General features: G+C 34.4%; 1 protein-coding gene across 1 annotated transcript; it reads left to right on the top strand.

The window, feature by feature from the left end:
• The first annotated feature begins 6,263 nt into the window (after positions 1–6,263).
• Positions 6,264–15,566, top strand: LOC114319816 (hematological/neurological-like protein). Its single transcript, XM_028266877.2, has 5 exons — positions 6,264–6,483; positions 6,555–6,628; positions 13,413–13,542; positions 13,642–13,956; positions 15,090–15,566. The coding sequence occupies exons 1-5, from the start codon at positions 6,373–6,375 to the stop codon at positions 15,360–15,362; spliced, it is 903 nt and encodes a 300-aa protein (XP_028122678.2). The 5' UTR covers positions 6,264–6,372; the 3' UTR covers positions 15,363–15,566.
• The last annotated feature ends 9,530 nt before the right edge of the window (positions 15,567–25,096 follow it).

Below are 25,096 nucleotides of genomic sequence, written 5' to 3'. Positions count from 1 at the left end.
TTGGTAGATATGTTCACAAAATCTGTAAGACCAACTTTGCTCCAATCTTCCATTGACAAGTTGCGTTTGTTGAATATTTTCGCATTAGCTTGAGGAGGAGTGTTGAATATAGAAATCAAAATATTCTGTTTGAATATGGAAATTAGAATAGGAATTAGAATATGAAGTATTTTGATTATAGAAATCTAACTTTGTGTATATTGCTTCCATTATAAGAATCTTACCTAAATTTATTTTCAATAAGCTACTATTTTTCATGTCAAATTACAATAATGCAAAATTTGCTTGTCTAATTTATCACAAAATTTCAAAAAATGTTATATTTTCCAAGAGTACTCTCTCATAGGATCTCTAATGTTAGGGGCTTTTCACAAATTAAGCCAAATTAGCAACCTATTTCCCAAACTAGGCCTAGTTTGGACGGAATTCCCAAACTAGGCTAAAGCGCTATTACAAACCACGCTTTCACTGTTTCCAGGCCTCTCCCGTAAAAAATTTGTGAAATAGTAAAAGTGTGATTACAAACCACGCTTTTAATTAAGAATACGTGATTACAAATCATGCTTTTAAGTTAATCGTAAAACGTGGTTTCAAACCACGCTTTTAAGTAAAATAATTTTTTTTTTCTTTCAAAAAACGTGGTTTCTAACCACGCTTTCTTAATTAAACTGTGTTGTAAAGAAAGCGTGGTTAGAAACCACGCTTTCAATAATGCAGCAAACACACGCACTCACAAACACTCACTCTCTTTCTCTCACACAAACACACACATGACTCACACACACACTCAATATATATATAAATTTTAATATATATTTATAATTTAATATATATTTATATATATATAAAAATTTTATTTCATAAAATTGAAACCAATATTAAATATATATATATATATATAATAATATATAATAGCAAATAATAATCAACTATATAAAATGATTACTTTTTTTATTTTAATTCTTAATTTTTTTTATTTTACTGTTTAGGGATAAAATTTTTTTTTTTATTTTAGGGTTTAAGGTTTAATTCTTAAAATTTATTTTTTTAATTTTAGGGTTTAGGATTTATAAAAAAATATAAATTTTAAGAATTAAACTATAAATTCTAAACCCTAAATCCTAAACCCTAAAATAAAAATAAATAAATTTTAAGAATTAAACCCTAAACCCTAAAATGAAAATAAATATATTTTATCCCTAAACACTAAGGTAGCATTTGGTAACATTTACGTTTTTGATTTATGTTTACAAAAAATTTATAAATTGGTTTCTGTTTATTTTTAGAAACACATAAATTACAAACGTGTTTTGTTTGAACAAAATGTTTAAAAAAATTTTAAAACATAAACTAAAAAATATATTTGTTCAAGCCTAAAATATTTATATTTATTATTTATGACAATGGGATCACACATATTATAATTGAAAAAATAATAATTAAAAAAAAATATTTGAAAAAAAATTAATTGGAAAAAACGTGGTTTGTAAAAATTATTGAAAAAAATTTAATTGGAAAAAATTTAATTGAAAAAAATTAAAAAAATTTAATTGCAAAAAAATTTAATTGAAAAAAAAAATTAAAAACTGAAAACGTAAACTCATTTTTTGAGTTTATGTTTTTTCCTCAAATTTATAAACTGAGACAACCATTTGTAAACCAACTATTTTTCCAATAATTTTTGCAAACCACGTTTTTTCCAATTAAATTTTTTTCAAATAATTTTTTTAATTATTTTTTTGTCAATTATAATATGTGTGATCCCATTGTCATAAATAATAAATATAAATATAAATAATTTAGGCTTGAACAAACATATTTTTTAGTTTATGTTTTAAATTTTTTTTAAACATTTTGTTCAAACCAAACACGTTTGTAATTTATGTTTTTCTAAAAATAAACAGAAACCAGTTTATAAAATTTTTATAAACATAAACAAAAAACGTAAATGTTACCAAACGCTACCTTAGTGTTTAGGGATAAAATTTATTTATTTTTTCATTTTAGGGTTTAGGGTTTAATTCTTAAAATTTATTTATTTTTATTTTAGGGTTTAGAATTTATAGTTTAATTCTTAAATTTTTTTTTTTTTTTTTATAAACCCTAAACCCTAAAATAAAATAAAAAAAAATTTTATCCCTAAACAGTAAAATAAAAAAAAAATTAAGAATTAAAATAAAAAAGTAATCATTTTATATAGTTGATTATTATTTGCTATTATAAATTATTATTATATATATTTAATATTGGTTTCAATTTTATAAAATAAAATTTATATATATATATATATATTAAATTATAACTATATATTAAAATTTATATATATATTGAGTGTGAGTGTGTGTGTTTGTGTCAGAGAGTGAGAGAGAGAGGGAGAGAGAGTGTTTGTGAGTGCGTGTGTTTGGTGCATTATTAAAAGCGTGGTTTCTAATCACGCTTTCTTTACAACACAGTTTAATTAAGAAAACATGGTTAGAAATCACGTTTTCTGAGAGAAGAAAAAAAAATTATTTTATTTAAAAGCGTGGTTTGAAACCACGTTTTATGATTAACTTAAAAGCGTGATTTGTAACAATGCTTTTACTATTTCACAAATTTTTCGTGGGAGGGGCCTGAAAACAGTGAAAGCGTGGTTTGTAATAGTGCTTTAGCCTAATTTGAGAATTTCGTCTAAACTAAACCTAATTTTAAAAATAAGTTACTAATTTGACTTAATTTGAGAAAAGTCCTCTAATGTTATACTCTTGTGACAACTAAAATTAAGTGAGTATTTAAAAAAATATTCTCTAGTGGTGTGTGAAAGTCAAAACTTGATAACAACTCTTCTAAATTCTTTTTCAATAAGCTACTATTTTCATGTCAAATTACAATAATGCAAAATTTTCTTGTCTAATTTATCAGAAAATTTGAAAAAATATATTTTCCAAGAGTTCTCTCTCATAGCATCTCTAATAGTATGTTGTACTCTTGTGACAACTAAAATTAAGTGAGTATTTAAAAAAGGGTCTGGCTTTGGTCCAGTTCATCATCGGATTAGACCGTACTGTTGGGCTCATGGAGGTCCATCACGGGTCCCGTTTTGAAAATCTGAACCGTTCAATGTGTAGAACTCTTCGAGTACTATATGCCTGTAAAAAATCACGTTGATCGAATATCGATAGTTATGTGATCAAATCAGTTTTGTATAAAAAAAAAAATGGACGGTGAATAAATTAACGGTTGACAAAAAACTGATTTGATCATATAGCTATCGATATCCGATCAACGTGATTTTTTACAGGCATATAGTACTCGGAGAGTTCTACACATTCAACGGTTCAGATTTTTAAAACGAGATCCATGATGGGCCCCCACGGGCCCAACAACACGGTCCAGTCCGATGGTGGACTAGACCAAAGCCAAACCCTTTAAAAAAATGTTCTCTAATAGCGTGTCAAAACTCTTACCAAATGCTAATATTTGCCAAATTTGAAAAAGTTCGACAATTACCAAAATTCAGCAAAACACACATGAAAAATAGTAGCTTATTGAATGGTATTTGTGTATGACTTATAGTGCTTTTTTTTTTTTTAATGACATTTATACTATTTAAATACTATTATCAAATTATAACATTTTTACAAGTATCAAAATTGAATTTGACTTTAATACTATCATTTTGATATGCTCTTATGAGCAAGGTGTATACCATATGTACTTTTGTAAATTCTCATAAATATACACAATGTAACTCACAAATTTGCGTAAGTTCTCATAAATATATGTAAGTTGTGATTTCTCAAAATTTTATAAGTTAATTTACGTATATTTGTGAAAATTTATGCGATTTTGTGAGATAACTTACGTATATTTATGAGAATTTATACAAGTGCATATAGTATGCATTTGCACACTTGAATTGTCCAAAGTAAGTTAGTAAGATAAAAATGATGAGGAAAAATAAAAGCAAGCAGAGGAAAAATTATTATTTGGTCTAAGAATATCACGTGATTGTATTCCAGACCAATCATAAATCTTCACGCCCTCTTATATTTACTAATTACCTAATATAAAATTATAAATCTCACCCCCTCTACTAATCAAAATATATCTAAAAGATCGCGTGACTAAACCCAAAATCAACAAATAACCTATGAGACCTTATATAAAAAGTACCACTAATACAATAGATAAATTGGCTTTGTCAAACTCAACTGATCCTTCTTTTTTTTTCAGCATTAGAGCTTTCTCTACCACATAAACAATTTTTTATAAAGGCAACTTATAAACCATTAATATTGCTTAGGTCATCTCTAACGTTGCACCAAATTCATCATCAAATTTAAATTTGGTGAAAAAGTGTTCTTTTTTGTACTCCAATAGTTTCATCAAATTTATATCAAATTGAGAAAATAACAAATGTTTCAGTAAACTGAGGATCTAGGCACCTTTCACCAGAACACTGTGTAAAGACCATTGCGGATGGTACACACAGGACGACCGGCCGGTTGTCCCCCCGGTCATCCTGTTACTTGAACAATTCCCAGAATAGAGCAATGGTTTGAATTATCAATAGGCTTCCAAAGTTGTTTGCTTCCAAAGCAAATCTATCTCTGGCCTCTCATCGTTCTTTGCATTCTCTCTCTCTCTCTCTCTCTCTAATTTTAGACCCATCCCACTTCTTCATTCATCCAATTCAAGCATTGATAACCCAAAAATCAAGAGATTTTCATTCCAGTCTTTAATATTATTATTTTTTATTTGCCATTTTGCTCTTCAACAGAAGTCATTCTATTTACTTTTGTTGTTTCTGAGGCCAAACTCCAATTTTCTCAACCCATCTTCTCTCACATTCCTTGTCTTTCTCTGCTCAACTAGCCGTATAAAGATCCGTGTTCTTTGCTCTGGGTTTGTCTTTCTTTGTGTTTGTGTTTGTGGGTGTGTTTTCTTTTTTCACTTTTGTTCTTTTGTGTTTTCCTTTTGTGCTTTCTCTCTCTCTGATGTGTTGTTGTCTATAAATTTTCAACTTTTTCAACAACCCATTCGCGAAAAGCTTTAGAATTTTGATTTGGTTAATCAAAATTGGAGAATTCGCTGAGCGATTCACAAATGTGGGGTTTTTTTTTTTTTTTTTTTTTGTGTGTGTGTGTGTGTGTGTGTGACATTTTGTAATTTTTTTTACCCATTTCCAAAAGAATCGAGATTTCAGCTTTTGATCATCGAATTTCAGGTTCCTAGCCTTCAAAATTGACCATTTCATGGTTTCAACACACTGGGGATTCCTTATTTGATCCATTATATTCTTGATCTATTATTGTAATATCATACAATGTATGGAACATATAGCAAAATTTTTTTTTTTTTTTTCCTCTTGCCGGTCGACCTTTCGAACAACTTGTGTTTTGATAGCAGTTACAAATTCACCGTTGATATGACTGATATCATATAGAGGAATTCGTACTTTTTTTTTTTCAAATTTAATGAAGTATTTGATGAATCGTTGGAAATGTCCTTAGTGATCAAATTTTATCTGTTCTTCTTTCCACATTTGTAATCATTCTAAGGTTTTGTTTGGCAATGAGTTTTTTGATTAAAAAAATTAAAAATCATAAAATAATTAAAAAGACAACAAATTTAGTTGAATAAATTATAAATACACTTCTAAAATTTAATTAAAATGCAAATCATTGAAATTGATTCTCAGCCTATCAAATTACTCGTTGGAATTTGTTCACGGGCCAATTTTAGAATAATATTATATGTATTAATTAATATAGTAACTAGTATATTAATAAATGATGTGACATAATTTTAAAAATTTTAAGTATTTATAATTTATATAATATAATAATAATATAACATTAATTAGTATATTAATATATATATTAATTGCTGTATCGCCAATTTTAAGACGCGCATTGGGACAAAAGGATTTGGGTGCAAAAAATTGCATGTCACCAACCAATTGCAGCTTTATGTTGGGTTGGATCTCACAAATGTTATTATTAAAAATCAAACTTTAAATTTGAATTTTTTTTTTTTGGTTTAAAATGATTTAAATAAATGTATATTTTAACCTTTTATAAAAAAATAATATGATAAAAATAAATAAATAAAAAGAATAGGAAAATGAGTGGGAGCACTAATTAGTGCTATCACTAATGATGTGATAGTAGGTCCCATCATAAATGATTTGATGTTTTGACCTTGGTGTTGTATTTTTTTTTCTTTTTTTATTGAGTGCCATGTTATGTCATGTGATCTTTTTAGAATTCCAAAATTAGTAATGTCAAACCACCCATTTATTTCAAAATTCAAATTCATGATAAGGTGATCAGATTCAGCTTTGATATTTTTAGGCTTTGAAAACCGGCAAGCGACAAGTGCAAAAGAATGGAGAGGAAGCCCCAGAGATCCACCGCCGATCTACTGACGTGGTCTGAGGAGATCCGTCCTTCCACCCACTCCTCCCCCATTGTCTCCTCCCGTTCCCACCACCACCTGGTACGCTCTCCTCCTCTTCCTCCTCATCATTTTCATCCTACTCACTCACTCATTAGGGCTTTCCATCTCAGCCCCCCGATGGGATCAGTAATACCTTGTATGGAGGTCTAGTCACTGACCACGAATCCTACACCCTCAATCAATGGTCAGATCTCCCTTCAATTTCAACTTCCATTTTTTCACAACTTTTGCTGTGCTTACTTCTTGTTTACTTGTTGTAGATTTCAAATATTTGCTTGCATTGCTTCTTTCTTGTGTTCCATGATTTTTTTTTCTTGGGCAGATCTGTTCAAATGCATTTTCATTTTCGACTAATTCCCCAAATGTATCATGTAATTTTGGTGATTCGCATTGTCGCTGATTATTTGATTGTTTAACTTCTACTATGAATTCTTAATATTATTCAATTTTGTTTATTGCTGATGTAATTTATGTAATCTATGATCACAATTCACATCGCCTTGAATTTCATTATGCAAGCTTCCACTTTTCGGTTGGAGTTGTATTGAATAATTTTGGGAGTCCAATACATCGATTGGCTTTTTTCATTATTATTATTATTATTATTTTCTTTTCTTTTCTTTCATGAAATAGGGCTTTCTAAATTAAATTTATTTATTTTGGTAAATTTATACTTTAAAATGTTATAGCTGTGAATCAGGATTTGCCAATTGGTGTGTAATTGTAATGAAATGCAACCATAAGCATAGCAGCAAATTTATGTTTCCAAGATGGGTTTTTTTTTTTAATCATATTGAGCCCCTGCTAAGAACACATCTTAAAGTACGTGTTACTTACTGTCATGGATTTACATGCTTATCTTAGAATTTACTATTCATGTTGACTCGCCCTGGATCATGTTTAACGGTTTTTTTTTTTTTTTCCCATCTATCCAAGGAAGAAATCGAAGTAGTTTCAATTGTTCTTAAATTTTCAAACTATTATTTAGGTTTGTTTAGCTCATTGTTGGCTATTTTAACTGCTTCTTTTAATGTTGTTGGGTTTGCACAGGGACAACAATCTTACTTAGAATTGGTGTATTAGCCTGCAATATTATTAACTCATATAGGACATGAAGGGAATTCATAAAGAATTAAACTATGGTATGGAGGACTTCTTTGATGGCCAATTGCTATGATTGTTACATGAAAAAGCTAAAACCATAGCATATGACAAGCTAAGACAGAGTCAAGAATGCTCTTTTGTACCACATTGCAACTGTTAATGTATAATGTATATATTATATTAATGTATAATATATTAATACAGCTAGCTATAGGACAGAGCATAGGATTCTTATTCTTCTTTTGGCTGCTTTCGGCCCCTTTCTCTTTTATATGTTTTCTCTCATAATAATGTTGTATAGCAGCTCCTATATATGGAGCCTCTTCTTACAATTTATATATATATTGAACAACAGAGCTTATTCACTCTTTTAATATCACTCTTTCAACATATTTTACATGATATCAGAGCACAGGTGTTTTTCCTAGCCTCTTCTTCCGCTGCATCACATTTTTTGCTTTGCAAATTGCTGTGTATCTTGTCTACATCACATTTTCTGTTTGGCAGATTGTTGCACATCTCGTCCTTATCTAAATTACAGATTGGACAACACAGCAGCCTTCGTCTCTTCACTACGAATCCACAGCCACCAAATTCATCATCATCCGACGTCTCACGCGCCCTCACGCGCCATATTTGTCGCCGGCGCGTCACCTGCTTCCGCCTTCAACATCCCACACGCTCCACGCGTCCACCAGTCGCTTGAGCCACCTCTCTCCGCGTCTCACGCGCTTCACGCGTTCGCAAGCCGCTCAAGCCGTCGCATGAGCCGTCTCTCCCGCACGCGTCACTCGCGCCGCTTTCGTCTTCGGCTCACGCCACCTGCACACGCCTTTTGCCCTCGGCTCCAGCCAGTCTAGCTCAAACCGGCTCAGCACCTTTCCCAGGCCGGTTCACCTCTATTTTTGGACTTTTCTGGCCGGTTCAGCCCGGTTCCTCACTAATTTGGACCTTCTGCATTCACTGGTGCCCTCGGATTTTTCAGATTCTACCTCGATAGTACTGTTTTTCTCTCATGGATCGCCCGAACTCCTCTAACCACTCTATTTCCGTTGTTCTTGATGGGACTAACTATGTCTTATGGGCGCAAGCTATGTCTGGATTCCTCAAAGGAAAGAAACTTTAGCGCATCATCACTGGGGATGTGTGCAAACCCATCCCGACAACCACGGAATCCGCTGCCACCATGGAATCCGCTGCCAAATATGTCGACCGTCTGGAGGATTGGGATAGTAAAAACTATCAGATCATCACTTGGCTTCGCAACACTTCTATTACATCTATCAGCCTTCAGTTTGGTCGGTTCCAACTTGACTCTGTTTCCTCTCCAGCCAAGGCCATCTGGGATTTTTTACAAGAACGCTATGAGACTACTGGCCTTGCTCACCAATATCAGCTTCTGAGTCATCTTCACCGTATGCGCCAAGATACAACTCAGAACATTAATGATTTCCTCTCCCAAATGTATTATGTTTGGGATCAGCTCGCTCTTTCTGAACCTCCATGGCATTGTACTGAGGATGGTACCTTGTTTGCTACCTACCGTGACCAGCAGCGCTTGGTTCAGTTTCTCATGGCTCTCACTCCTCGTTTTGAGCCAGTCCACGCATCTCTCCTTCATCACACTCCTTTACCCACTCTTGAGCAAGCAATTTCTGAACTACTCTCAGAGGAAATCAGGTTTGGTACTCTCCATCCGCACCCTGTGGACTCTGTTCTTGCTACTCCCCAGATTCGGAGTTCTCCTCCACCACCTTCACCACAGAGGTCAACTATTTGCAACTACTGTCAAAACCGCAATCTTCCGTTGACTCATCTTCTGGTTAATTATCCAGTTCGTCTTTGTTGGTTTTTCAACAAGATTGGTCCTGGTCATCTCCAGCAAGATTGCTTCCGCAATCTCGCCCGTGCCTCTCGCAATGGTCCTTCTACCAGGAATTTTTCTCGTAGCAACTCTCACCGTTCTAAGATTCCGTTTAAACCAATGCCTGCTCAACGCACTGCTGTTGCTGCCTCCGAGGATTTACCTTCCTCTGTCCCTATAGATCATTCCACTCCAGTCTTCTCTCATACAGATGTCAAAGCCATGTTTCAACATTTTTTGCAGAATTTTGGTACTCCTCCATCTACTGCTTTGTCTGTCACCGCAGGTAACATTTCCTGGTACTTTGACTCCGCTTGTTGTAATCACATGACCTTTGACCCTACTATTTTTACTCCTCTCTCTGCTACTCCTCATGTTCCTTCTATCCATACTGCTGATGAGTCTCTTCTGTCTGTAAGTCATGTTGGTTCTGTTTCTACCTCTCACTTATCTTTATCCCATGTATATCTTATGACTTCTCTTACTTTAAATTTTATCTCCATTAGTCAATTATGTGAGCATGGTTTAACTGTTACCTTTTCCCATACTGGTTGTTTGGTGCAGGACCCTCAGATGGGGCAAACTCTTGGGATAGGCCGTAAGCATGGACGTCTCTACGAACTCATCCATCTTCATGTTCCAGATTCCTCTCAGATCACCGCTCCTACCACTGCTACTCCTTTATCTCCTTTTCAGCTCTGGCACTGTTGTTTAGGCCATCTTTCTGTTGGTCGTTTAAAATCTTTAATTTCTAGTGGTCATTTAGGTCCTGTAAGTTCTGATGCTTTAGATTGTGTGTCCTGTCAACTTGCTAAACAACCTGCTTTGTCGTTTAATAAAAGTGACTCTATTTCTCTTGCACCATTTGATCTCATCCATTCTGATATTTGGGGACCCTCTCTTGCTCCCACTATGGGCGCCGCCCGCTATTTTGTTGTTTTTATAGATGAGTTTTTCCGTTTTACATGGTTGTTTCTTATGAAAAATCGCTCTGAGCTCAAACAACTTTATTACAATTTTGCTGCAATGGTTAAAACACAATTTTCTAAAACTATTAAGCTTTTTCGCTCTGACATTGCCATGGAATATAAAGATTTTGACTTTCTTTCCTTCCTTCAGAGTCATGGTACTCAACCTCATCGTTCCTGTCCCGATATGTCTCAACAAAATGGACGTGCTGAATGGAAACATCGGCATATTCTCGACACTACTCGCGCTCTCCTTTTGTCTTCCTCTTGTCCGGAACATTTTTGGGGCGAGGCAACTCTCACTGCTGCTTACACTATCAATTGTATCCCTACACCTGTCATTCATAATCACACTCCTTATGAGCGTTTGCATGGCACCCGTCCCCCTTACACCAACCTTAGGGTCTTTGGATCTATCTGTTTTGTTCTTCTCCAACCTCATGAACATACCAAACTTGAATCCCATTCCTGCCTTTGTTGCTTCTTGGGGTATGGTATTGAACATAAGGGGTATCATTGTTGGGATCCTCTCTCCCAGCGACTTCGTATCTCTCGTCATGTGGTCTTTTGGGAACACAAAATGTTTTCCTCTCTCTCTCTTTTCCATTTGTCCGTTCCCTCATCCTCTCTGTTTTTTACTGACCCTTCCACAGATCTGTTTTTTGATAAGCTTACTCCACCGCCCCTGCCAGCCTCTCTCGAGATCGCCTTGCCTACTGGTCTATCCCATGCACCTGCTCGCTCTGATGGTCTTGCTCTTGCTCCCTCGGGATCCTCCCCTCTTGCTGTGTTTCTTCCTCTGGCTCCTCCTCCCTCTGCTCGACCACACCGGGTAACCCAACCTTCTACTCGTCTTCGTGACTTTATTGTTGGTTCTACTGCTTTTTCTACTTATGAACCGACCTCTTATCGTGAGGCTCGCTCTAATCCTCTTTGGCAGCATGCTATGACTGATGAATTGCAGGCTTTAGACAAAACTCATACTTGGGACATTGTTAATCTTCCTCCTGGCAAGACTACCATTGGCTGCAAATGGGTATACAAAATCAAGACTTGTTCTGATAGATCTATTGAGTGCTACAAAGCCCGCCTTGTTGCCAAAGGCTTCAACTAAGAATATGGTATTGATTATGAGGAGACCTTTGCTCCTGTTGCTCGTCTCACCTCTGTTCGCAACTTGATTGCTGTTGTTACCACCCGACAATGGGATCTTTATCAACTAGACGTGAAAAATACTTTCCTTAATGGTGTTCTTCTCGAGAAGGTCTACATGCAACCTCTCCCTGGGTCTACTTATCCACCTCATAAAGTCTTCAAACTTCAACGTGCTTTATATGGTCTAAAACAAGCTTCCCGCGCCTGGTTTGCCAAGTTCAGCTCTACTATTCATGAATGTGGTTTCACCTCCAGCTCTTATGATACTGCTCTTTTTATCCGGAAAACAGCTCAAGGGACCACCCTGCTTTTGCTTTATGTGGATGACATGATTATCACCGGTGATGATTTCGATGGTATTCTTCGCCTTAAACAATTTCTTAGTCATCATTTCGAGATGAAAGACCTTGGTCCTCTCAGCTATTTCTTGGGTCTTGAAATCTTTCATGATTCTACAGGTTCTTTTCTCTCTCAAGCTAAGTATACCTCTGATCTTCTCACACGTGCTGGTCTTACAGATTGCAAGACTGCCTCCACTCCCCTGGAGCCTCAGAGTCGTCTTACCCCTCTTGATGGCACTCTTCTCTCTGATGCTACCCTATATTGTCAGTTGGTTGGCAGTCTTGTCTATCTCACTGTTACTCATCCTGATATTGCCTATGTCGTTCATATTGTCAGCCAGTTTATGTCGGCTCCTCGTACCCCTCATTATGCTGCCTTAGTTCGTATCCTTCGGTATCTCAAAGGCACCCTGTTTCATGGTCTTCATTATTCCGCCCGCTCATCTCTCTAGCTTCGTGCTTTCTCCGATGTTGATTGGGCTGGCGATCCTACTGATCGCCGCTCTACTACTGGTTTCTGCTTTTTTCTGGGTGATTCTCTTATTTCTTGGCGCAGCAAGAAACAATCTCTTACTGCTCGTTCCAGTACCGAGGTCGAATACCGTGCTCTTGCTGATACTACTCAGGAGCTTCTCTGGCTTCGTTGGCTTCTTGCTGACATGGGTGTTACCCTCTCTGGTGCTACTGACCTCTTTTGTGACAATCACAGTGCTTTTCAAATTGCTCACAATGATGTTTTTCATGATCGCACCAAGCACATTGAGAGTGACTGCCATTTTATTCGTCAACACGTCACTCGTGGTACTGTCCATCTCCATCCGATCTCCTCTGTTGATCAACCTGCTGATATCTTCACCAAAGCTCATTCTCCTGGCCGCTTCGTTGAACTTGTCTCCAAACTCCAGTTGGTTGATGTTTGTCCTCCTTGAGTTTGAGGGGGGCTGTTAATGTATAATGTATATATTATATTAATGTATAATATATTAATACAGCTAGCTATAGGATAGAGCATAGGATTCTTATTCTTCTTTCGGCCCCTTTCTCTTTTATATGTTTTCTCTCATAATGATGTTGTATAGCAGCTCCTATATATGGAGCCTCTTCTTACAGTTTATATATATATTGAACAACAGAGCTTATTCACTCTTTCAATATCACTCTCTCAACATATTTTACAGCAGCATTACATGCCAAATTGCAAATTAGTTGAAACTAGAAAGTCAAGACCTACAATTAGGTTCATAGATTGATTCATCTTATGTTGATTCTTCCTGTTTCAATCTAACTAAGAATTGACAAAGAATTTTACCTTAAAATCGATAATAGATTTCTATTCTCTGGAAAATACTCAGGCACAACTTTAACAGAATTATGTACCTTTTTTGTTAGTATTTGTAACCAAGTGGTCAAGATGATGTTATTTTGTAACACACTGTTGAATCGTGTTGTTAGCATATAAACAATCTCATTTTCAATCATTTCTTCTCCATAGGCATTCATAGTGAACCTTGTCAAAATGAAATATTTGTTATTCAGGAAGCCTTGTTCAGGGTATAAATTAAAGGACATTACCGGAAGCAAAATATTTGCCGGTGAAGATGGAGGACCAGAATCCAGCAATGCTTATTACAATCATAACAACAGAACAGGATTACATACTTATCAGGTATTTATTTTATATTTGCCGGATTAACATTGCTTACGATTGTACCTAAAATGTCAGGAGTGCAATTTGCCTGAAGTTGTTGTACCTTCAAACTTTCAGCAAGCAATAAATGGAATAAGCCAGATTTCATTCAGTATGGAGGAGAAGGTTTCTCCCCAAAAAATGAATACTCTCTCTGAGGTAGCAAAGCAGCGTGAGTTAAGTGGGACGCTAGAAAGTGATTTGGATGCTAAGACTCAGAAGCAACCGTCTGATGCAAAGTGCAAGGAACTCAGTGGACATGATATTTTTGGGGAACCTCCTGAAATTCCTCCTCGATCATTGGCTGCTGTACAATCCTTGGAAGCCAAAGAAAGCAAAGACATGGTTAAACCTGCGCCACGAAATGTGCGGACATCTGTCAAAGTTTCTAAAGTGAGTTGGTTTGTTGGAGTCCTTTCTCATTTCTGATTTGTGTTTCTTAATATCTTTTTATATTCTCCGAGATTTATCTCTCTTCTCAAATAGTGATATTGAGACTATGACTCAAAGTAGAGAAACCCAAAAAAAGAAATAAATAAAGACTTAAGAAACAAGTTCCCTGGACTAGTGGAATGACCGGAGAGACTCTGTAAGGGATGCGTTTTGTGACACTATAAAAATCTCAACTTGTTCTCATTTACTCTGAAATTGAAAGGAAATTAGCTATTTTGTAGAGCTTGTGGATAATTTCTGAATGATAACTCAAAATTTTGTTTGGTTGAGTCTTCAGATTATGTTTTCTAAAAAAATTTCAAAAACTAGTTTAGTTTAGTAAAAAAAAAAAAAGAAAACACTGCCATGTTTAGTTTTGAATTTTCAAAACAGTTTTCTGAGTTTTCAATTTGTATTTTTGTATTTTTAATGATTTTTTAAATTATTTTAATCAATTTGGTTTTTAGATCCACTTAATCTTAATATACTTAAAAAGTAAAAAAAATTGTATAAAAATCTTAAAAAAATTCATTGAATACAACAAAATACAAAAATATATTGAATTTTTGTATTTTTGTATTTTGTGTATTTGGTGAATTTTTTAAAGTTTTTTTTTCACAAATATTATATTTTTTAAGCGGATTAAGATTAGATGTATCTAAAAAATAAAAAATTACGTAAAATATAAAAAAAAAAATCACTAAAAACAAAAGGAAAAATATGAAAATTAAAACACTCAAATTTTTTGAATAGTGGACTTAATTTTCTGGAATCAAACATGTGAATTATATTCATAAGGTTCTCTCTTTCTCGAAGCAGAAATAATTTTTGAAAATTTAATTTTTTTTTTTCTGGCATTGATTTTTGTCAAATTAGCTTCAAGTTTTCAAAACATTTTCAGAAAACAAATTATTAGAACTCAACTAAACAGAAAAAGTTTGTGATTAGATTTTCTATAGGGAACATCTGAAATCCTCTCTTGGTTGTTTAAAATGTGACACTTTCTGAGCTTTCATGCTCTGGATTCAAATAGAGTTACCTAATTTTGATGACTTATTTATGTATTATTTATTTTTGTTTTTCCACATATGTAGCCTGCTGGAGGTCAAAGTAACATCCGATTTAGCGAAGAACCTGTGATCAAGAATGTGCAGAAAACACATGACCAAAAGTTTGCAGAGCTGACGGGGACTGGCATGTTCAAGGGAGACGTCCCTCCAGGGTCTGCTGAAAAACCATGGAGCAATGCGAAGCTGAGAGAAATGAGCGGCAATGATATATTTGGTGACGGAAAGGCAGAGTCCAGAGACCACCTGGGAGGTATTCGCCAGCCCCCTGGTGGCGAGAGCAGCATTGCCTTGGTTTGATTTTTTGTATTTGTTGCTATGCTTGGTCCCTCTATTGTCTCACTGTGTCTCATGTTCGGACTAGTGAAGCATTCTTTTTATGCTTGTCACTGTTGTTGCCCTTGTGGAATGTGGACTGGTAAATGGACGTTATAGTATAAGAACAGCTTTAGGGCTTAACATTCAGTTTAGAAGATGGGTATGGGAGATTAAATTGTGCTTCAATTGTTCTTTCCAAGATGTGCATTGTGAATTGGATTTCAAGACATGTCAAGTTTAAATCCCATAGTTGGGGGATTGAGAGGGAACTACTCTTAACATAGTTAGGGGACTGGCAGGAAACATGTCAAGAGTAAGTGAAAGGCATGTCGAAGACTCGTTTTGGATTTGTTTTTTTTCATGGGGATTCAATTTGAGAGAGAATATTTGGACTTAGTGGGTTTATTGTAAACCCAATCTTGGTGATTTAAATTGTTCATTTTTTAGAATTTATTGAGAATAATATTTATGTAAAAAATAAATATGATTGGTCTTCGGTAATTATATGTTTAAATCACATTTGTCTTTAAAAAATGAATGGTTATTCTTAAGATTATATTAGCCGTTTATTTTTTAAAAAATAAATGTGATTCAAATATATAGTTATCAAAGTTTAATTATCTTAATTTTTTATATGAATATTCTTCTTAACAAATTCTAAAAAGTAACGACTTGGATTTACTGAAATTAAGCTCACAATGGACTCATTAAGCTCAAATATTCTCTCAAGTTAGACTTCTAACATGAGATAAGTTAAACCCACGGGTTTTAACCCAGAAAAAAAAACAAGTTATTTGTTGGTCTTATAATATTGCCTCAATGACTTGACACTGTCTTGAACCTAAAAACAACACCAGTAACAAAATAGGTGGAGCAGGCTTATACCCACTTTGATTTGATTGGATACTTAATAGGATTATGAGACATTGATTGGATACTTAATAGGATTATGAGACTTTGTTTGGAAAGTGGTTAAAATAATTAAAAAGTGATTACAAGTTATCATATTATTCTTTTTATTTTTTTATATTTTTTTATAAAAAATTAAAAAGAAAATAAAAATAGCTAATCCGTAAGCGAGATCCAAGTATGAATCACTTCATAAGATTTTATATATAATAGGATTATGAATGATTATTATGTGAGATCAGCAATATTATGCCATAAAGGAATGGATAGAAAGAACAAATATTATTACACTATGTTGGGCAGATTTTAGTGTATCCTTGTCCTTTTTATTATGTACGGATTGAAGTACATCGTTAAATTGTGATGTCCCGAGTTCTTTTAAAGTAATTTAAATATGTTAATTTAAAATTTTTGTCTTTTTTTAATTGTTCTCGTTATCACTGAGTTTCTTGAATCTCGGGTTTTATCTATTCCTTTCCTTGTGGTTGTTCATGTACATTTTAGTGTGGTCTGAGGTGTTAATTTACATCTTTGGGTATTTGAATGAATTCAGGAATTGTGGGAATGCTCTAACGTTGTTTTGTCTCACTTCTGAGTTGAGACCACTTGAGCAGTACTTTGGCCGCTTGAGCGGTCATGTCGTTCTTCTAGTTCTTAGTCTTGAAGTCTGAAATACTAGGAGTGTGTGCTTTCACTGCTCGAGCGCTATGTTTACAAAGGAGAGGGATTCTAAGAATTTGAATTCACTGCTTGAGCACAGGTTTAACCACTCGAGTGATCTGTTTGAAGTTAGTGTCCAATCACTTAAAGTTAAGCCCCTGCACACCTCTTCCTCAATTTTCACTACTCACTCTCTCTGTACATTTCATTTTCTCTCTCTTTTCTCTCATCTCTCTCTAGAAAATGCCCACTAATTTCATTAATTTCTTGATCTCCTTAAATCCATTAGAGATTTGGCCATAGTCTCTTCATTAATATTGAAGAGCTCATTAAGGGCTACATTATATACGGTGGAGATCAGATTTTGACGCTGTCAATTTTGAAGCTTTTCTCATCATTTCTTTCTAAAATTTGAGATAGGGGGTTTCTTTGAGTTATATTATATAGTTTTAGCGTGACTTCTTTATTTTGCTATGATTTTGTGTAGAGGGTTTGAGATTTGACATGTGAGATTTTGAAAATGTTGAAAAGTGATTTTATTATGATAAAGTTCAAATTAAATGATTTTATGAACCCCTTGGGACTGTATGGAGAATGATGTTTTAAAAAATGAAGGGAAAATCCTTTTTGCTCAAACCCTAGATTTGGGGGAAATTATGAAAAATTAGATTTTTGTGAAATGTTTATGAAACTATTGAAATTTTTTTAGAAAAAAGATGAAATTTCTTCATTGTTGCGTGTGATTAAGATATCCATGGGGTGGATGAGTTTTGTGTTAAGAAATTTATGTGATAGCTTGATTATGTATATGCTTGGATTATGAAGGGAAATAAACGTGATTATGAATATGAAATGGTCCATATGTCACATGAATATGGAAGTTTGGAAATGATTGGAGAATTATTGAATATTACATTCTATCTTGAACAAATGTTGAAAATTATGGAAAATCATATAATATAAACTAAATAATTGCATCTCATTTTATTCGTTTTCATAGTTTAGAAATAATGTTCCTTATGGCTATATTTTGGAAATTGTTATATTGTTTTGAGAAAACAATTGTTGATCTTGAAATGTTTTAGAGTAAAATATGTTTGGTAAGTCCAATAGAAAGTGTAATTAGTATTGTTTAAGTTAGCCGGAGAGTCCAAGGTGAAAAACTAAAAACACGCACGAAGGAGGTATCACACGCCTTCCGATTAGGAGTCGGTAAAGTGGGGGATTATTAGTACTTATTATGACTACTTACAGACACCAGCCTAGAAATTACTTGAGTCGTATTTACCCCCCATTATTTAAATTTTGGAATTTATTGAGATAATGCAATGTCTTTAAAACATCATTGCATGTGATTTTCAAATGAATAACACTTGTGATTTTGGAGTATGGCGTGGTATTGCATTCATGTATGTAAGACTGCTTACATATATATACTTTGTGAAGATATCTCTACTGGATTTTGTACTCACCCATAGTAGATTTGTGCAAGAAAGAATGTGATGATTGCGCCTAACTTGGAAATGGTAGAAAAATTCTGGGTAAAACCAGAATTTTTTCTTAAGTTTGGTCTATTTTTTAGGTGGGCCCCGAGCGTCGATTTACTCGGGTCAAAGTGGTAACGCGTTCTATGCCGCGTTGTGATTCACGTGGTATATTTGGTTACTCAAAACCATTACCGAGTGAATGGGAAATTGAAGCCAAAGTGTGCTCCATGGAAATGGAGTTTTGGTGGAAATTCTTTAAGGTTGTAAATTGGCTTGTCCCACATTGTATTGGTGGGAAGTTTTGAAATGGTTTATAAGGCTTGGGTGAGATACTTGGGGTGTGCCCCAAGGGGTACTCAAGTGTTTTAGAGAGAGAGGTTACGGGCAAATTGGGCTAGACCCATTGGACCTAAAAATCACCACACACGCGCGCCACCGCCGCCGTCCGGTCGGTTGGGCTTGTTCGGCCCAATACTAATCTTTTTGGGCCAAAAACATTTGAATTTAATTTTATTTTTGGTAAAATAAAATCAAGAATTCAAATTAAACTGATTTGGATTTTCTGTACATCCAAACAGGGCCCTTCCTGTTTTCAAATAGAAATAAACTAGTTTGGAATTAGTGCACACCCAAACAGGGCCCTCCCCGTTTTTGCTATCTGTTTGAATTATTAACAGATTCAAATATGTTTGAATTCAAAACCAACAGGTATCATACCTGTTCAATTTAAAACCAAGAGCCACCTTTACATCTATAAATAGGACCACCCTCATTTGATGTTATTCATTCAGAAATTTCGTATTTCACCTCTGCTTATTCTATTATTCATTTTGTTGCATTTTATTTCTCAAAGAAAGAGTGTAAACACTTAGTGTGTTCGTAAGGCAAACAATTTGTAGTGCTTCTATTGTTTGTAGTAGATCATTTCATCCTGGGAGATAGACGTCCAAATTCTGAAAGCACCGTGGAGAGGACGAATCTGTCTTAAGGACACAGTGTCAAACACTGGACTTGATCAAAAAATAATTCGAAGAAATTAAATCAAGTAAGTTGTTTAATTTATTTTCAGTGTTATTTTTATTTATTTTAATCAGATTTTAATTTTATTTTTGTAACAAAATAAAATCTTTTTTTATTTATTTATTTTTATTTCGAGTTTGATTTTTGTAATCAAACAAATTCTCTCCTTTTTCTTTATATTTTTGTTGTTATTCTGTACACAACAGAATTTAATCTATTTAAATACAGTGAAGATTGTCCAACAAGGGCGTGGGAAGTCTTTGGAGAGCACGAGGCTCTTTCTGTTAGTTCTTTTGACAAGCCAAGGCATCTACTTGCGTGGGTTTGATAACCACCTTTTATGTAACCAAGCCTAAGCCTTGTAGCTCATGAGGCTTCTTTTTCTATTATTTTCTTCTCTTTTAACTATCTCACATGCTATGGATTCAAACTTTAAGATTGAATATGCATTGCATGTGGACCTTTTGTAAATCTCTCTCATGAATGAAATACATATATATAGAGATTTGATCACTTGAGTTGAGTTTATTATGGTTGAATGAGTTAATTAGACCGATTTTTATGTCAATTATTTAGAAGCGTTTTTCGTTTAACTTAACTATAAGTGTCAAATATGTGTCATACATAAGGGGATTATATATTCATTTTCAAACTTTAAGAAAATAAATCGCACATAGAAGAGAGGGCGAATTACACTAACGATTATAATTTGAGACTTATGCCACTTTGATCCTTGACCTTTCAATTGTGATACATTTAACCCTGAGTTTTGAATCTTATTCCAAATAAGGACAATTGAAGATATCGTTGCCTTTGAAAACGGAAAGTTCTCAATTTCAAGGGCAGAGTCATTAATTGGATAAAATATAAACTAGTTTTACAAAAATAAATATCAAAAAGTTATTTTTGAATTTTTAAAAATTATTTCTACCTACCAAAGATAAAATTATAAAAAAAATAATAAATCTTTTACATTTTTACATTTTTATTTTTTTACCAAATTAATTTTTATTATGTGTTTCGATGATGATCATGCAATGGGTGGTTGTTTTTGTTGATATTTTTGGATGATTATTATGTAATAGATATTTGTTTGTACTATTAGCAGATATTTTTTTATGGTTATCATGTAACGGATGGTTATTAGGCTTTTAATATGTAATCGATATATTTAATATATTAATTTTTTTTTAGTTTTAGATTTTTGATTTAATGGATTGGTTTAATACTGATATCTAAGTTGTCGTCATGTTTGACTTTTGAAAAAATAGAAATTAATTTAACAAAAATAAATATAAAAAATGTATTTTCAAAATTTATTTCTACCCTCCCAAAAGATAAAATTAAATAAAAATGATGTGTTTTTAATTTCTTTGCACCAATTTAATTTTTAATTTCTTAGAAAAAATTTTGAAAATAGATTCTGAAAACTAAATCAAACATAACTTTATAACCAAGAAAGTGTCAGCATTATTTATTTAAAAAACAAAAGCCATTATATTTCAAATAACATATAAGTTAACCAATACAAAATAAGTTGTATGACGATTTTGTTCTTGAAATGAACCATTTGCAAGGAAACATTTTTTATTGTCCTTATTTGGAACAATATTCAAAATTTAAGGTCAAATGTATTATAATTGAAAAGTTAAGGACCTAAGTGACACAAGCACAAACCACAAGAACTATTAGTGTAATTCGTCCTAGAATAAAGTATATGGGGATAAAGTACATGGGGTTAAAGTACATTTTGCCTTTCAAATAAATTATGAAAATATATGTAGTTCATATAGATGGGTATTTAATCTTTTTTATTAAATTGTTGACGAGTCTAATCATACACTTCAGTCCACCTATATGGTTATTTCCAAATAGAATGAGATAATTCCCACATACACCAAACCATACGGAACAAAAGAAATTTACACTATTATGTTTGGTTAGTATGTTTGTTAGGATGAATAAAAAAAATATAAAAACATTGCCAAAAAAAAAAAAGATTTTAGACTTGTAGTAACAAAATAAATTCTAAATTCAACCCTAAAATAAAACTATCTATTATCATTAGATGAAGAATGAAAATAACTAAGACAAACCTAATCGCCTAATACTCCAATTCCTATGATACTATTTAGGAAAAATTACCGATAAATCCCAAATCAGGGAATGTTGTTCCATTTGGTCCTGTGTTTTTTCTTCTGAACCATTTGGTCCTATTTAATTGGAAAGGAATCTTTCTTTTTTTATTTGATATTGTTGGAGTAACATATTTACCCTCTTTTTTTTTGAAGGATTTGAGTGGATTCCTATACTGATGTGGATTTTGGTCACTTGTGGTAACGTAATTGTGCACTTCTGTTTATGTATATTTGATTCAGTGATTTACAGGGAAATTGATTAGATTGTTAATGTGGGTTTATTGGCAAGGTAGATGTATTTTGCTAGACTAGGTGGTCTGTCGTGGTGTTTGTGGGCGTTCGGTGCCGGCAATAATCTGATATTTTTTTCAGAAGATAAGTGTGCCGGAGGGTGGTGTGGGTAATGGTATTTTTTTTTATGTTTTTTTATTTTTGGAGGGAGGGGGGGTTGTTTCGGTGTTTTATATAGATGCGTTTTTGGTGTTGTGGCTAATGCTTGTGTGTGTGTGTGTGTGTTTTTTTTTTTTTTTTTGATCGAAGGTTATAAGTCTTCGGCGACATGCAGTTACAGATTTTGTTAATGTTATTTTTGGTTTGCAGGAATGGAGGTCGTTATTTTATTGTTGTGTACATACGATCAAATGAATGCTATTGTTCGACTTCATCAAGCGTTGACATTCGCAGAGTTGATCAATGGGATATGCGGGAAGTTTGATGGGTTGGCCCTGAGATGGTGGTGTTATTGTTTGCCATACTCAGATATAATAAGTTGAAGGTTGCGTGTGACGAGGATATTCAGAATTTATTGTCTGTTGCTAAGTGTTTCGGACTCGATCATATCGACGTTCTTGTTCAAAGTCGGAATATAGGAGACGGTGTTAATCGCGGTGCAGGTGGTTACATGTTTGAGGAGGGGTGGGGTACCAGTGGTGACAAGATGTTTGATATGGATGACCGAATGGATCTATTGCCGTTGTACTGCCATCATAGATCAAAGACGTACTTGTCGGCTGGGTGGGCAAGTGGTGTTACAAATGTGGGTCAATTTTTTATGGGTGGAGCGAATGAATTTCGGACAGTGCTTTCCAAATACGTTGTTGAGTGTAGGTTCCAATTTAAATATGTAAAAAATGATTCAGTTCGTGCCACAGCAGTGTGTAGGTTTGCAACGTCGATGGGATGTACGTGGTTGGTACATGCGAGGGTGTTACCATCAAACGGTATTTTTTGTTTGAAGAGGTTTAATAGTTTGCACACGTGTGGTGCGGCTGTACGAACAACTAGGAACCCACGCATTGGGTCTGATTTGGTAGCCGATGTTGTCGTGGATCGTATGCATGCTCAGCCATTAACACGCTCCACCGATGTCGTCTTTGACTTAAAGAATGACTATGGGCTGGATATTAGTTACCGGGTTACTTGGCTTGTAGTTGAGAAAGTGATGGGTGAAGTATATGGTGATTATGCTGTGTCGTTCGACTAGCTTAGGTGGTATAGTGATGCAGCGATGGAAAACAACCCAAATAGCTACATAAATCTCGAGTTCGAGCAGGGAACTGGAAGATTTGTGCGGTATTTCATATCATTTCGTGCGTGCATAAATGGATTCAAGCATTGTCGGCCTTTGTTATTTTTGGACGGTACGTTTTTGAAGGGTAGATTCAAGGGTACTTTGCTTGTAGCTACAACTAAGGATGGGAATCAAGGTAATGTGTGCGATGTGGTTTGTGGGTCACTTTTTTTATATCAATTATGTGTTCAATGTTGCTGCTTTGTTTTTTTTGTCTTTTTTTGCCTTTGCTGGATGGACTGATGTTAGGGTTCTGTTGTTGTGTATTGTGGTGGTGTGATACTTTTTTATTATGTCAATGTTGTGTTCATTGTTTATGCCATGTTATTTTTCTCCTTTTTTTTCCTCTTTTGTTGGGTGTTGTAATGTGGGGAGAGTGGATTGTCGGGTTTGTTGTGTTGTGTAATGTTTACCACTTGAGCATTTGGTTATTTTTTTTAATGTATGTATTTGTTTTAATCTTTGGTAATAATATTTTGGGTAGCCTAACATTGTCAATGGGATTGTGGAATCGTGTTTGTTGTGATTTGAACTACCACCTGAACATAGGGTTGTTTCCCGTCACGTTTGCCATTGTCGATTCGGAGAACGGAGCAAACTAGGAATGGTTTTTTCGTCAGTTGTCGGAGGTTGTTGATCGCGGTAAGGAGTTGGCGTTTGTCTCGGATCGTCACATTGGTCTGTTTCAGGCTATACCGTATGTTTTTTCGTCGGCTCACCATGCATTTTGTTTGCTAAATCTTCAAATGAATCTAAGAGACCAAATGAAATATATGAATGCTGAGCAAAAAATAGGTTTTATGCAGAAGTTACGGGAATGTGCATACGCACCCACGGCAACATCATTACATAACAAAATTGAGGTTCTGAAATTATGTAGTCCGGCGATTGTGGGGGAGTTCTTGAAAGATTTGCAACCGAAACATTGGGATGTTGCGTATTTCAGGTACGTACATGTGGTGGTATATTTTTTCGCTTTTGGGATGTTGTTTGTTGTTGTAATTGATTGTGGTGTGTGTGCAGAGGTTGGCGATATGGTGAGATGTCGTCAAAAGCATCCAAGTCATTCAACAATTGAATTTGAGAAGCGCGTCATCTTCTTATTACACAGTTGGTTGATACTGTTAGGGGTCAAATCATGGAGAAAAGGTTAAAGCACAGGGTGAAATCTACCAATTGGCCTAGCTAGCTTTGGCCGAAGACGGAAAAAAAATTGGAGGCCGAACACAAATGCAGTAAAGCGTAGATTATAAGTCAATTGGATGAGGATGTGTATGAGGTTCACTCACACCCGTCGGTATTGGTTGACATTAACCGGCGTACATGTTCGTGCTGTCAGTGGCAGATTAATGGGTTCCCGTGTTCGTACGTTGTGGTTGTATTTCATAATAGTGGGAGGAACATATATGATTCAATTGAGTCTTATTACCATGTCAGCGATTTCAGAGCATCGTACTCCGAGTCCATCTACCCTATTCTGACGGTTGAAAAACCCACTATCATGCCTAATGATTACCTCATAGCACCGCCTGTTGTCAAGTGCCCGCCAGGTAAGCCAAAACGGAAGAGGATTCCATCTAGGGGTGAGGTCATGCTACGTATTCGGTGTAGCCGATATGGGAAGATGGGCAACCATAACAAGAAGACATGCAAAGAACCAATTTATCCTTACCGTATTATAAACAATGACATTATTTAAGTGTTCTCATATTACACTATCGTGTTTGTGGCAGTGTCCACCAAAGTTGCATGGCTTTGTTTATGTTTTAAATTATGTTGGACGTATTAACATTGCAATAAAGCATGTCAAAATATGTTCGTCTATAGATATGTTATCATTTTTCCATTCTGTTCGTTTTATATACTATATAAATGGCAACGAGTCATTTTTAGTGTTTCATAATGTTAATGTTGATTTTGCACTTGTGTTTA

The sequence above is a fragment of the Camellia sinensis genome, chromosome 1, assembly GCF_055761805.1.
Source record: "Camellia sinensis isolate YWXY chromosome 1, ASM5576180v1, whole genome shotgun sequence".
Classification (NCBI taxonomy): Eukaryota; Viridiplantae; Streptophyta; class Magnoliopsida; order Ericales; family Theaceae; genus Camellia; species Camellia sinensis.
This window is presented reverse-complemented; position numbering and strand designations above follow the sequence as displayed.

Coding starts and splice junctions, on each gene's coding strand:
- LOC114319816 (XM_028266877.2), top strand. CDS start 6,373: ATGGAGAGGAAGCCCCAGAGATCCACCGCCGATCTACTGACGTGGTCT. Junction 6,629..13,412: donor TCCTACACCCTCAATCAATG/GTCAGATCTCCC, acceptor TTTGTTATTCAG/GAAGCCTTGTTCAGGGTATA. Junction 13,957..15,089: donor CATCTGTCAAAGTTTCTAAA/GTGAGTTGGTTT, acceptor CCACATATGTAG/CCTGCTGGAGGTCAAAGTAA.